Raw genomic sequence first — 14,559 nt, forward strand, 5'->3', positions numbered from 1 at the left:
ACAACGTGCCTTCCTTTCAGGTCAAGAACCCATATACCACCTGCCTCACAGCAACACTCCCCTTGGACCAGCCACATGTGGGATCTGTGTCCCACCATGCAAGAGCAACGTGGGAGATCACATCAGACCACATGATGCACAGATCTCAAACGTTCAGTGTTCAGACTCCTGCATGTTGTTTGCTTCTGAGAGAGACAGTGTTTTACCACTAGCAAAAAAAAAGCACATGCCCCTGATCAGACTTAGAATATTACAGCAGCAGTAAAATGCTTTTGTGTGGGTTATTTCCTTCCCATATCGGGAGTTTTCCTTAACTATAAACAGAAGTGAAGCGCTTGGGAGGAGCCAGGCTTGTGGTACCCAGGCTTTTCGGTGCCTGCAGCCATGCAGTGCTGCAAGTATCTGGAAAAACATCTTTTCCTCTTTTGATGCCTGAACCTGTGGAGCTTCAGGCTTTCTTCTTGAGCCATATCCTCCCTGGCACTTGTGTATCCCATAACAAGATATTATTATTAACGTTTTTTTTCTGGGCTGGAATTAAGTTGGAGGAAAGGTGGCACAGCACCAAAGCAACAGGAATGACATTCTGCCTTCTAAACCACCTTAAAATGTAAGCAGAAACTTCACCATTTACAGCTGATATTGAATTAGCTCCTACACACATAGAAAAAAGGTGATTTAGGACATAAGCATACACATGTGCTGACAGACAAAAGCTTCAACTCTGATGATTGGTAATGGGTGAGGATTTTTGATCACTTCTCCATTGAAGCCAAACACACACACAATTGCTGCCTCCAGAGAAGTCAGGAGAATATATTTTTTTTGCCTTTGCCCATTCACAATTAGGCAGATCTGCTAACTGCATCACCCCATAGGTAGCAAAAGCAGCAGAAGGCTGTTTTCTTTACCAGTATGTGCCCAAAGTCTATGCTAACGATGGACACATGTTCAAGACTCTTTCTGGATCATGCCATCTTATCACAAACAACCAGATCAAGCTTCAAAGGCCAACCTAGAGGCACCACAGTAACTTCTGCCTCCCTTTCCAAAGACAGAATTCATTTCACTGAGAGGCAAAGAGAAAGCACCACCAAAACTTGGTCCACAACCATCTGTGGCTTGCATTTGTGCTTCACAGAGACCTGGCTTGTATCTTAGACTGATCAGCTGTGAGGCTTGAGCCAGAGCAGCTGACAGACGCATTTGCAGCAGCGAGGTCCCTCTATTAGCACCGAGCTCCCCTTCTACCCAGGTGCTGGCATTTAACACGGCTCACCCAGCCCCTCAGCAAATAGTGCTAAAATTCCTCCCATGCAAACCCAAGTAAACCCCAGCAGGTCGGGAAGCTCTGTGCTCCTTTGCACCCAAATTTAAAGATATTTAAGGAGCTAACCAGCATCACTGAATTGCATTGAGAGGATAGGAGCCATGCAGGGTAAGGTAGCAGAGCTTCAGTGCTGGGTGAACACCTGTGGTTCCTCAAGCCCCTTGGCTGCCCCTGCAGCTCATTTCCTCAACCGTGGTTCTGGGGAAGAAAGGGACATGCCGCAGGACCACAGCTGCCTATAGCCCTCACAGAATCTTGCTCTGATGCCACCTTAGGGATTACTGCAAACGTTTCTGATGGGTGATGTGGGAGCAGGTGCTGTGCTTGCTAACAAGCATGTTTCGTACTGGGCCAGGGAGATTTCAGGTGACCATGGCTCCCAGTAAAGTGTCTGCAACTGCCAGAATCAAAGTCTCAGGAAAAAACAGTATTAGAAATCAGGTTTGTGTCCTTCTGCAGCTCCTGCACACTTCCCTTGGGGTCCCAAAAATTCTCCACAAACAAGTGAACCAGCCTGCTTTCAGAGGGACATCAAGATGCAGCTAGGGAAATAAAACCCTTTTGCTGAGGCTGCTGTGAGCACTCATTCTTGCTATTTCTACCCTCATGCTTCTTCCTGTCCATATTATCTGCATAATTTCTACTGGGATGTTAGCTCTTCAAGGCAAGAACTATCCCCATGCTCCTTGCCGCGCAGAAGAACACAAAGAATATCCTAAACTTCAGTAAGGTAGCGAAGGGCTGTGTATAAACGCTTCTTGTGTTCAAATTCTCTTAGCGGAATTCCTCATTGTTTTCAAATGGATATGCTGTGTTTTGCAAGTCGCCACAGACTGTATTCTCCAAACTGTTTAACACCTCCAGCTGCCACAAAGAGACAGTTTAGCCACGAAGAAATAAACCCAGACCCCAAGAAGAGATAAGAACAAACAAAAAGGAAGCTTGCAGAAATCCTCAACCTTCCCACAGAAAGTTTAGTCCATTGAGAGAGCAGGAGAACAAAGGCAAAATTATTTTCTGGATTCATTTCAGACAGAGAAATTATTCTTCTTCAGCCATCTCCTTTGTCCCTACATTCCCATCACACAGATAAGAAAAGTTTTGCTTCCCAAAACTAGTCTTGGTAATGAACAAGTAAGAAAACCCCCACACATGTTACAAAACAAACAGCTGTCTCCATCTCCCATCCTCAGTACCCCCACGATGCTGAGAAACCACCAAAAGATATCTCAAGCACACAGGATGCACATTCACCAGGTGTTACTGTGGTTTTAATACCACCACGTGCCACTTTCTACAGCCACCTAAACCCACTGCTCTGCTTTTTCACTCACCCACCTACCTGATAAGAACCCTTACCGCAGCGTGAAGCTTGTACCTGAACTTGTCATTCACACCCCCCTGCTCCTACAAACACAACTTGTAGAAGGCAAATCAGTTGCCAGCAAAACAAAACTATTGAGACATGAATTAAAAAAAGAGAAGATGAGTGTTGATCAAAAGCATATTTTGGAAGATTTCAAATCCTCATATACCCTCCTCTCCACTTCCAAAGCTGCACTGAAATTTCACTTCAGTTTCCCTCTTTAAAATCATACTAAACATGCTGTCTGACTGTAGGTCTGTACTGTTAATTTCACAAAGCAAAAACATCCAAGAGTTTGGCTTTTTCTTTCTTTCTTGGTTTTAATAAAGTTTGTGGGCTCTGCTTTTGGGTTTTTTTGTACACATACTGGTAAAAGTAACTTTTTTTTTCCCGTTCCAAGGAAGCTTTGCTCTCCCTGCTCCGCAATAGTGAGCCGAGGCCATCTCCGTTACAGCTAGTCCCTGCCCCGGCTCTGGCCACGTTTCCCCAAGGGTGCATCCCTTGGGCAGTTTTGCAGGCAGCCTCCTCCTTCCAAGGTGGAAAGAGAGATTCAGCGCCCCAGGGTAGCTTTTTAATCCTGCCTAACACCTCCAGGCAACAGATGCATCAACAAGAAGTGGCTTTGTCATGCAAATGACAGGGCGCAGGTACACACCGCACAAATGGCCGGGGACTGACACCCCGCGGGAGACCACCACTTCCAGAGCTTGCTGATCTCGGTTGTTCCTTGCCCCTAGCCACAGCAAGTCCCCCCGGAAAGGGGAGCGGGAGCGAACCTGCGGGGAGGCGTTCGGGACCCCCTCAAAGGTGAAGAGGCAGCAGCGCTGGAGCTGTGGTTAGCCATGAAGCAAGGCAGTGTGTCATCTCCTGGATGCGGCGTTTTGATCTCACGCCCATTAAAACCCAGCTGTCAGCTAGGCGACTAGCAAAGATTATAGTTCAATTAAACAAAAAAAAAAGTATTTAATAACTCAAGCGTGTAGCCTGGTGGTTAAACTGAAAGAACTCCAGGCTTATGTCAACATTGCAGCCCTGCACCCGCAGTGTTCTACCCAAAGAGTGGTGCTGCTCTAACATGCAAGAGCAACACGGAACAATCAGCGCCTCAGACGCCGGGCAGGCAGCTTGGCAATGAGAGAGCAGATGCGTTTTCATCCCCTTCTCCCTTCCAACCTGCCCAGGTAGGCTTCCACAAGCACCTGAGCAGGCAGACAACCTCCGGGTTGAAGGTCAGGCGCCATTCTGGGGGCACTGACGCCAGATGAGTGAAGAGCGGCAGCCCCCTGGCACGAATACGCAAAGAAAATCCTCAGTGAATAATCGGACTGGATTTTGTGGTTCAAAGCTTTGCACCAGCATTAGGGACTTTCTCAGGAAGGTAATGCAAGAAAAAAACGAGGTAAAAAAATGGTCTGAAGTTTCCTGGTCCTCAAAGGGGCAAGTTTGAGTTTCAGTGCCCTCTCAAGAGGCTATATCCTTTTCCCCACAACATATCAGAATTGAAGTGTTCTGTAGAGCAGCATTTAAAACAAAAAAGTATCAACAAATTATGGCCATTATGCTTCCTTCTGAACAGATGCAGGCCTCTGAACTCTAATTTACACAGAAAAATAAATAACCTCAGCGCTACAGAAAGCAATATATTGCACAAGTTTTTACATCTTTCAAAGACTGTGACATATAAAAGGGGCAAATCCCTGTGTTTGCCAGCGCCAGATCACCCTGTCATTCCAAACCCAGGCATCCACTAATTTCACACGCTTCGCTGCTGTCGATTTACCAGGCCCCCTCTTTTAGCTTAGGAGTCAGAAGCCACAACCCTGAAGAAAACCCAAAAAATATCAGAAAGCAAAATAATGCCAGTTGTTGACTAAGACCACCAAGTAAAAATCTAAGAGCCAGTAAGATGGCAAACTGCTTTATCTCTAGGAATTAACAGCATCTTACTTCTCCTAGCAGAGCACACACCACTGCAGTGGCATTTTTTCGGCAGCATGCCTACGAGCTTATTTGTTTCCTTGCTCCCATTCCACCAATATAATTTCCACAGTTAGTTGTAACATTGTCTCCCCATCGCTCTGTATGTGGGGCAAGATAAATGGGAATTGAAATCCAAAATTAAACGTACGTTAAAATCCACCAAAAGGGCATCCATACTAATGGAAACAGAGGGGACCAACCTGGAAGAATCAGTGCCCACCACAACATAAAGGAAAGCTGTAACTACTGCATCACAGTTGATACGAATTCCTAAACAATGATTTCACAATTTGTGGCTGAAGACAGACTATGTTTCAAGGCAAACATTGCCAGACACATAAAGTCTTTATGCTGAGCAACTGATGATGGAAACAAGAATCAGCCAGCAAAAGAGCAATGCCCTATCTGAATGAAAATAAATAAATAATCCAATCTTTTCATCATGTGGACAAGCAATTTTGGCAGTTCTGTTTCCAGCCCTTGATTTTCCTCAACAAAGAGTTGAAGTCAGAAAACTCACATCTGTCCCCCTACAAAGAGGGCATTTACACCATTCTGCCATACATTATCTTATACAGTTGTAACCCTTGCAAAGCCCCCAGTCCTGTTCAAAGGACATCAGCCACCGCAGACATTCATCTCAGCTTTTCCACCTAGATCGAGACCAACACCTCTAAGAGCTCTCAAACTCCACCGGATGGAGGCTCTGAACAGCAGAAACTCAACCCTCATGGTAACTCAAGCTACCTAAGAAAAACCTCCGTGTGAACATGCGCTGCAGACTGAACAGGAGGAAACCCAGCTGGCCAAAGCCCGCCTTTGGAAGAGGTAACTCACTGTTCGGGGGATGGGTGGCGACAGAGATCCGTTAGGCATGTAGGGGTCGTTATTCATATTTGGCATCATGATATACCCAGAATAGCCAGAGTATGATGGTCCCTTGCTGTATAAGCCACTGTCTGGATGCTTTCCTATGGAAGAGGAAACAATGATTACATTATTCCCCACACACGTATTTCTTGTTAGTTAGAGCACTTAAACAGGTACTGTGCATTCATCAAAATGTTCTGCACGCAAACATTTCCTTGCTCATGGAAATTACCTTTGACAGAAAGTGGTCCACAGCAATTTGTAATAACATTTTTTTTTTCAAAACCAGTTAATTCTTAAAAGAGTAAGTACTCTCAGTGAGGAGCTTATCCTTAAAATATGGAGCAGTCTCAGAATAAACAATTTATTTTGCTAGTCTCTGTTCAGAGCAAGGCAGAAACATCAGCAATGACGTCACATTTCTCAAGTAGCAGTTTTCCCCCATTTTACACACACCTCTAAGGATTTCTGGATTCAAAAGTATTGCCAGCATGGCTTTCCAACATCATTGTTAGGAAAGGGAGGAATAGTGCAATGATAACTAGATACTGGAATTTCCTTCTCTCGTTGAACCACTGCGTTGCAGTGAACAATTCATTCCAGCCACACTCACTGGGAGAGATCAGGGAGGACAGGAACTGGCTTGGAAGGAGACCATAATGATTTGTAGAGGGAGGCTGCTGAGTACACATGGCAGAGCAGCCAAAAAGGGAAGCCAAGTGAGGGAGGCTATTTTGTAGGAAAATCAAAAGCCTCAGTGTAGGTCCTGCAAAGACTGGTGAAGAGGTCTCCCACCTATGTGACCACTGACAATGTTACTACTCGAAGGCAAGGTTTTAGGAGGCTGTAAGGCTGAAAACTGTATAGAGCTGGCTTCCTCTGTCAGAATGTCAAAATGCAAGGAATGTGGACATTATTGCTTTTAAGCCATTTAATGCCCAGTTTGGAGAAAGATGGCCATAGAGTCCTGGAAAGCTCCAGGGCTGAATTGTGCTGTCTTTACATGGAATTTATGATCTGCTTTAGTTCATGCTGATAAGCATTTAATTTTAAACACAATCTCCCATCTTTCACAGCACATGCTCTTTGTACATGTGTCTAGCTTCCTAAGAGATATTCAAAGAACTCTGTTATTTCCTCTGTTATCCTCAATAAAAAATTAACTAATTGGTATATTAAAAACAAGAAAAAAAAAAGAAAAGCAAGAGGTCTGTCAATGCTTAGATTTGGAAGAGGAGATTTAAACCACAGACTTTGGCTGTGGGTAGAAAAGCACAGAGTTTCTGAACACACACAATTTGGCTGCACTGTATCAGCAAAGAGATAGATGTACTTAAGCTGATATCCTAAAATAGTTATTTCTTCAATGTAGATCTGTTTGGCCTACTTATCTGTTTCTAAACAACTGAAATACCATTTGGTCACTCAAGATAAATGTGCTGCACTTTCATCTCATTTTAAAATATGCTTTGAAAACACCCTGGGACCCCTCTTCCACAAAAAGTACTAAATTTATGTTTCCCAAAAGAGACTGAACTCCAGTTTGAGGACCGAGGACCATGTGGACTCTCACAGTGGGACAACAGCACACGACAGGACTGTGGTGCTTCTCACCTTCCTCGGGGTGTTCTCTGCCTTTATCATGGTAGGAATCCTGTGCTTGAGTCTGTCTGGAAACCTGACCGAAGGGAATCCACGATCAGGGAAGAAGAGAGAGAAGAGAAGTCATTGTAAGGATGCTCATTTATCGATCACAGCGCTACAGCTTCTCGTAGGAACAACAACAACAACAAAAAGTTAGGGCGAGAGGTAAGCATCTTTCTATTCCATCTTAAGTCTTGGAAGGCAGCTATACCAGAAGCGTTTGTGTAAACGACCGTTTTATAACGACGTTAAAATTACCGGTTTTGCAAAGTATTTCGAACAGAACAGACTTAAAATTAACAAAATGGGGGCTTATTTCTGGAGCTTCGGCAGCCAAAGCACTTTTTGTATAAAAAGATACCGAAGAGAATAATGAAAATCAGGTTGCTCTCATTAGCAGATCTTTAGGAATAAGGGCAAAAACAACCGACAGGAGAAAGAAAAAAAAAGGCATGTAACCTATTTGCCCCTAAGTTGTTGTACTGTCGGGAATTTCTTCCCAAACAGTTTTATGCAAATCCCTTAAAGAGTCGAGGGCTAATGCCCCGAGCCTGCTGATCTTACGGAGGAAATTTCACGGCTGCTTTAGATCTAATATCATTGCACGGTCCGGGGACGCCAGGAACTTTTTCGTCCTAGACCGAAGCGCAGAGGGGGTCGCCTCCCCACCCCCATCCCCATCCCATCGAGGAGCACGGGACCCGCCGCTCGCCGCCCATCTGGAAACGGGAGTTGGGTCAGGATGATACATTTTTTAAGGGGAAATTCGTAAGCCAGGGATTTCCCCGGTGCCCGGCCGAAGTTCGCTCCCTCCCTCCATCCCTGCCGGCGGCAGTGCCCGAAGCCCGTCGGTAGCCCGCACCCCGCGGCCGTTCCGCGCTGCCCCGCGGAGTCCCCGCGGCCGCGCACCTCGTGCCCGTTGGCGCCGGGGGCGATCTCGGACTCGTTGACGAGGGACGACTTGATGTCGGCCAGGTCGCCCTCCTCCTCGGGGTGGCTGATCTCGGCGAAGATCTTCTCCTTCTGGGGGTCCCCCTCGTCCTTGAAGGGGATCATCTCGTCGGTTGCACAGAGCTCCGGGTCCCCTCCACCGCCCCCGGCCCCCGGCAGCTGCGGCATCCTCACGGCAGCGTTGCGTCTGCTGCGGCCGCCGGCCCGCCGCGGGAAGGGGAGCGGGAGGAGCAGCGGGGGGAGGAGGAGGAGGAGGTGGAGGAGGAGGAAAGGAGGAGGAGGAGGAGAGAGGAGGAGAAATAGGAGAGAAGAAGGAAAAATCCCGTGAAGTCCTCGGGGTTCCTCTCGGCAGCTGGAGGCCCCCGCCCGCCCCCTCGAGGCCGAGGTACCCCCACTCCCGCACGACTCTGGCTCCGCAGGGAGCCCAACCTGGCCCCGCCGAGCCCTACGTTCCCAAAGAGTGGCAACAGCCTCGCTCGTGTCCCGCCTGCCTCCGGGGACTGCGCTCGGGCCCCTCCCCTCAGGAGGCCAGTCCCTCCCTATCCACCCCCCGGGGCCCGGGCTCACCCTGGGGGTGAGGGGACGCGGAGGGGAGCGGAGCCCGCCCCAGTTTCGCCTCCGAGTGAAGTTGCCGCCACCCGGGCGCGCCCGAGTTAAAATGGCTTGGGGCGGGGGGGAGGCGGTGGGAGGCGGATACAGGGAGGAGATGCCCCGGGGGACGAGGGTGGCGGGGGGCGAGGGCGGCACTGCCCGCGGCCCGCACCCACCGAGCCTTTGTCCGCCGCTTCGCCCGCTGCTCCGGGCACGGCTAGGCTCGGCTTGGCGGCACCGCGGGGGAGGGACAGGGAGTAGGGGGCCGAGAAAGAAACAACCCCGGGAGGGTAGGGCGGGAGGGATGAAGCGGGAGAGGAGCCTCCCCCCTAGTTCCCTTTGCGCCCGCGGGCAGAGAAAAAAAGTTGCGGCAGTGGCGTCTCTTTGCCCCCGGTCGCCCCCATTCTCAGTACCCCGTGCGGGGCCGCTCTGTCGTAGCCAGCAGGCGCGGAGCCCCGTGGGGGGCTGCGGTGCAACTTCAGCATCACCCCCATCCGCTCTCCATCCTCCCTCCTTTCGTCGGCAGGGCGGGGTGGGGGCGTTGGAGATGAAAGGAGCCGCCGCTGTGACTGACACTGGGGCCGAGGCAGAGGAGGCGGGGGCGGAGAGGGAGCTAGGGGCAGCTATAGAAAGGGGAGGGAGGAGCGGGTACGGGGCTGCCCCAGGGCAAACTTTGCTTTGGCTGAAGCGAGCTGCCGCTGCTTGTGTGTCTGTCTGTGCCGCACCGGGGGGTCTGCGCCGGGGCACTGCTGCTCCCCAGCCAGGAGCAGCGTACCGGCATTAGCCGCGTCTGGGACAGATAGACCTGCTGTTTTAGGGCTGCTTTGTTGATAGTCACCCCTTTGGGGGGCAGGAAGGTGTGCTGCGGCCAGATGGTTAGAGTAGGGGCAGCGGGGGGGGGCGCGTGAGGATTTGGACGAAGGACAGAATTAGCACATTGTCATTAAATGCGAAGGGAAGAAACCGACAGGGGTGAGTGAACTGCCCACAGTTTCAAGCCGGCGAAAGGAGCAAGAACAGTAGTCTGGGATCGCTCCACTGCCCCGTCCTACGACTTCCTCGGCCGCGCTGCCCCGTTAGCCCCAGAGTGACATGGCATCGCCAAGGTGCTTGGCACAAATACGTTAAAAACAAACCAAACCATCCCATCAAAAGCGCCGGGACTCGTGTTTTCTTGTATTTGCCGGACGCGGCGGGCGTACATTTCGCAGGAAACAACTTCCCACGATTCTGGCATCGGAAAAGCGCTCTTCGTGCTTTGCTCTCGTCCCACGAGCTCGCTAAACCTTCAGCCTTCGGGAGACAGAGAAAGGGGACCATGCGGACGCTCAATCCGTTTTCAGCCGCTGCAGGTCCGGGTGCGGCGGTGCGGGGATGGGGGGGGATGTGCTCTGAGCTCGGCTGGCCACACCGCCGCTCCTGCCTCGGCATCGTTGCCCGACAACGAGTAATTAAAATCCAGCTGAGCAATGAAACCAGCCAAGCCCCAGGAAAGGGAGAGGGAAGGGGGAGATGGACTTGTAAAGTCAGAAAAGTATGGGAAGTAATCGAGAAAGAAAGAATCAAAATAGTAAACCCCGGGAAGGGGCTTACTTGTGGAGCGCTACCCCAACGGAGATCACACACTCTCCAACCCCTCAGTCTCCCGAAGGTGGCTGGAGCGGCGGGTGCAGAAGCGGCCGTTTGGGAAAACGGCAACTTGGGGTCGGTTTGCAAGCGTAGATGCCGCAGCATCCCCTTCTCCCCTCTTCCCTTCCTGGCCCTCGAGGCCACCGAGTACCCAGACCGGGGGAAGGTAACCCCGTGCCGGTCACCTTTGAGTGAAAAACAAGCCTTCGGCGACGGGCACTAGCGCAGGCAACGGGGGGCGGGGAGGGTGGTGTCTCCGCCGGAGGAGCCGGCGCCGCGGCCACCCGGCTCCCTCTGGAAAAACAGCCTCCCCCCACCTCCGCCGTCCCGGGGTCTCCCCCTTCATGTGGGCTGGAGTTTTTCCCGGATCAGTTTTTTGGTGGAAAGGGCCGGGGTGGGGGCGGCGGGGCGGTGTGTGTGGGGGAGGAGACCGTCATGATTTATGACATGAGGATAAACTCGGGAAACCTCAACTCCAACGCCAGATTTGACTGGAGACAACACAAAGCTGTCGCTTTTACTCGCAGTTCGTGGGACTGAGGAGGGGGGTATGGACGGGGTTCACGGCCCGGGCTAGAGGTTGGGAGAACCGCGCGGTGCCCCCGGCAGGACCCCGCCGAGCCGGGGGCGCGCCCACCGCCGTGCCCGCTGGCTGCCGGTACCCGGGCTTTGCACCGCTGCCGTGTGCTGTACTGCTGGTTGTGCAGTTGGGGGGGGGTGTCTTTTTATTGTACTGTTTTATATTTTCGCGTGGTTAGGGTTTTGAGGGCTTTTCTGTTTCTCCTCTGGTTTTGGTTTGGGTTTTTTTTTGGGGGGGGGGGAGAGTTTCATTTTGGACGGGTTTGCATTTTAGACTTTTGGTCGTTTGAGCGGGTTTGGGTGGTTGAGATGACCCTTCCTTCCTTCCTTCCTTCCTTCCTTCCTTCCTTCCTTCCTTCCTTCCTTCCTTCCTTCCTTCCTTCCTTCCTTCCTTCCTTCCTTCCTTCCTTCCTTCCTTCCTTCCTTCCTTCCTTCCTTCCTTCCTTCCTTCCTTCCTTCCTTCCTTCCTTTTTATTTTCCTTTTTCTTTTTCCTCCTTCCCTCCCTCCCCCCCTCTTTCTTTGTTTTGGAGTTTGGGTTGATTTTTTTTTCTTTCTTTTTTACATTTCATGGTTGAAGGGGTACACACCTCCAGCACTTCCCTACGGTCAGCCGGGCTCTGTCGTCCACTGGTGGGAGGGGAAACTCACCGTCTGCCGTGGCTGGCCGAGCATCCCGCGAACGGGGCAGCCAGATCATCCCCGCAGACGTTCAGGGGGAACTGACCGAGGGGACGGGGGGCTATAGGGGTCCCAAGGACGACAGACACCCCCGTCGGGGCGCAAAAAGCAGGGGCATGGGGGCCGGGTCGGGACACCCTCGCATGCGAAGCGCCGTCCGCCGCCAGCACCCCCCTGTACCGAGGAGGGCGGGGGAAGGGCGGGGCGGCGGCGGCTTTGATGTCCCGCCGGCGGCTCCTTTCATGCCCCCCCCTTATCCTCCCCCTGAGCCCTTTGTGTGACTAAATTTGGCAGGAGGATGGAGGCGAGCCAGGGCGCCCACGTGTGCGCCCAGCTCCCAGCTGAGCGGGCCAGGGTTTTCTTCCGGGTAAGGAGACAGCGGGGGAGATCAAAGAGTTTGGGGAGCTGGAGACGGAATGTGCAATGGAAATAAAATAAAAAATTGGAGGAAAAAAAAAGGCAAAAAGAAAACAAGAAGAAAAAAAAAGTCCCCAAACACCTCCTCCAGCTTGGCCGCATGCCAGCCCGGAGGCACGGGGGGAGCGCTGTGCATGTGGTGGGGTACGGAGCGGCTGGAGGAGATCGTTTTTTTTTTTTTCCCTCGAGGGGAAGAAAAATAAATTAGGAAAAAAAAAAAGTTAAAAAGGGGATTTCAGCTATTTTATGAGAGGGCAAAACCCTAAACGCACCAACAACCCAAACGCCTTTTGTTTAAAACCACCGGGCTGTGCAGCTCCGCCTGGGAGAGCCGCCCAACGGCTTGTCCCTACGCCCGGTCCGGCCGGGGCTGAGCGGCGCCCCTGGGGGAAGGGAAACTCCTTTGAAAGGGTAAAAACCTCCCTCCTCCCGTCTCGAGAGGCCGCTGCTAGTTTGGAGGGAGTCTTTCATGGCAGAGCCCGGGGGGAAATGTCGAGGGTGGTCCCTCGACGGGTGGGTGCGCTGCGAGGTGGGAGCTCTTTGCGGCACCCCGCGCCGTCGCACGACGGGACAGGCTTGCAGCCTGCTGCTGAGGTGCACCCCGACAGTTCTTGAGCTGTGAGGTGCACAGGTGACGGAGCTGGCGTGCAGGAGGGGAGCTCAGGGACGATGGGAGGGTGGGGTGGGGGTAAGCACACCGCAGCCCTGTGCACCCCGCTAGCCCCAGGTGCATGGGGATGACCATCCACCTCTGGGCTCCTACTGCTCCTACAGCACTGCAAAGCACAAAAAGAGGACGGAGGATTTCAAAATCCCTCAGATTAAGCTTCTACAGGGACATGTTCCCTGGGTGAGTATTTGCCACCCTGTGTAGGTGACATCTCTGATTTGTGTGCAGATTGAATATATAGGACAAATTCCCAAACTCCTTCTGAAGCAAATAAATCCTTCTCCATCAGGACGTGCAGTGAGCTCGGATGCAGCTATTAACCTTGGGCTCTGCAGTGTATCACCCATGTCTCCAACACTCACTGCTGTTGCACACAGTGCTGCTGGGAAGCCAGCCTCGGGGTGCATGAGTGTGTTTAGAAATGTGGACCTGAACCTCACCTATAAAACAAGGATAATGCTCCTAAGCTTCTTTTTCACTCTCTGCGAATAAATGCAATGTTGTGTGTAAGAGGCTTGCTGCCCTCTGACAAATGCCATAGGAAAAGCTATAATTGACAGATCTGGATGTTTTTTGATCAAAACTCAAAGTGCCCTTGTATTGTACTAGACAGACAGTCCCTTTGGCAGTGCAGTCTATTTTCAGTGTTTTTACAAGCACAGGGGCCAAACAGCTGCTGTGTCTTGGATTTTGGTCTAGGTTTGGGTTGCAGACACTGTGGCTGGCAGTCCCGTGATACGTATCCAGCTGCTCGTTGGCCTGTGGTAGTCTCCAGATGTTGCTGTGGCGCTGGGGTCACAGTATCACAGAATATCTGGGGTTGGAAGGGTCCTGTGAAGATGCTCTAGTCCAACTCCCCTGCTAGAGCAGGATCACCCAGAGTAAATCACACAGGAACGTGTCTGGACAGGTTTGGAATGCTTCCAGAGGTGGAGGCTTCACAGACTCTCTGTGTAGCCTGGGTCCTGGACAATGAAGCAGTGATGCCAGTCCATGGCAGCCTCAGGATGGAGTGGGGAGGATTTCTCACTGTGTGTATCCTCATTTCTCTCATTGTGGCTAAAAGGGCTTTTTTTCTGACAGCCCGTGGCTGAGCAAAGTCAAGAAGTTATGGAATGAAGGGAACACCTCTATATGTGCTGCATATCTGCACTGAATGACAGACAAAGGAAAAATGTGTGCTGCTTTTGAAAACTCAGCTATCAGGAGTCTTTATGAATCATAGAATAGCCTGGGTTGGAAGTGACCTCCAAAGATCATCTAGTCCAATCTGCTCTGCAGTAAGTAGGCATATCCTTGACTTGATCAGGTTGCCCAGAGCCCTGTCAAGCCTCACCTTGAATATCTCCAAGCATGGGCCCCAGCTGCCCCTCTGGGCAACCTGTTCCAGTGTTCCACTGCCCTCGTAGTAAAGAACTTGTTCCTAACATCCAATCTAAATCTACCCTTGTCTAATTTGCATCTGGTGCCCTTTGTTCTGTCACTACAGGCCTTTGTATACAGTCTCACTCCATCCTTCTTGTAGGACCTCTTCAGGTACTGGAAGGTCATTATTAGGTCTTCCCAGAGCCATCTCTTCTGCAGGCTGAACAACCAACAAATTGAGGACTCATCTTCTAAAATTCTGGGAAAGGGCATCCTGGCTGCGTTTCTAGCAGCTATATCAAAGAGGAACTGCACTTCTCATTTAAAGCTACTTTGAAAGAGATCACATGTAATAGGTATTAGGATATTAAGAGTGTGTATGTGCTTTTTTTTCCCCTGCTTTCTAATTTACACATCCAGCTTTCCAGTTCTGGGATGCCATTAATGTTCTTAGCCCAGAATTACTCTGTTTAAAGAGCTAGGTTTTC

The 14,559-nt window shown here is 50.9% G+C and overlaps 1 protein-coding gene across 9 annotated transcripts in view; it reads right to left on the minus strand.

Moving 5' to 3' along the window:
* Positions 1-8,752, minus strand: part of LEF1 (lymphoid enhancer binding factor 1) — a 74,574-nt gene extending 65,822 nt beyond the window's left edge. For 7 of the 9 annotated variants that reach the window (XM_064148470.1, XM_064148462.1, XM_064148471.1 and 4 more), the window contains exons 1-4: positions 8,709-8,752; positions 8,100-8,331; positions 7,161-7,224; positions 5,514-5,647 (exon numbers count right to left, since the gene is read on the minus strand). In XM_064148470.1, the coding sequence (XP_064004540.1) occupies positions 5,514-5,647; positions 7,161-7,224; positions 8,100-8,309 (408 nt within the window). In that variant the 5' untranslated portion in view covers positions 8,310-8,331; positions 8,709-8,752. Of the gene's footprint in view, positions 1-5,513; positions 5,648-7,160; positions 7,225-8,099; positions 8,499-8,708 lie in introns of those variants that run through there. The other 2 variants (XM_064148464.1, XM_064148463.1) reach the window with 2 other exon arrangements.
* Positions 8,753-14,559: the final 5,807 nt, after the last annotated feature.

Source organism: Pogoniulus pusillus, chromosome 9 (assembly GCF_015220805.1).
Source record: "Pogoniulus pusillus isolate bPogPus1 chromosome 9, bPogPus1.pri, whole genome shotgun sequence".
Taxonomy (NCBI): Eukaryota; Metazoa; Chordata; class Aves; order Piciformes; family Lybiidae; genus Pogoniulus; species Pogoniulus pusillus.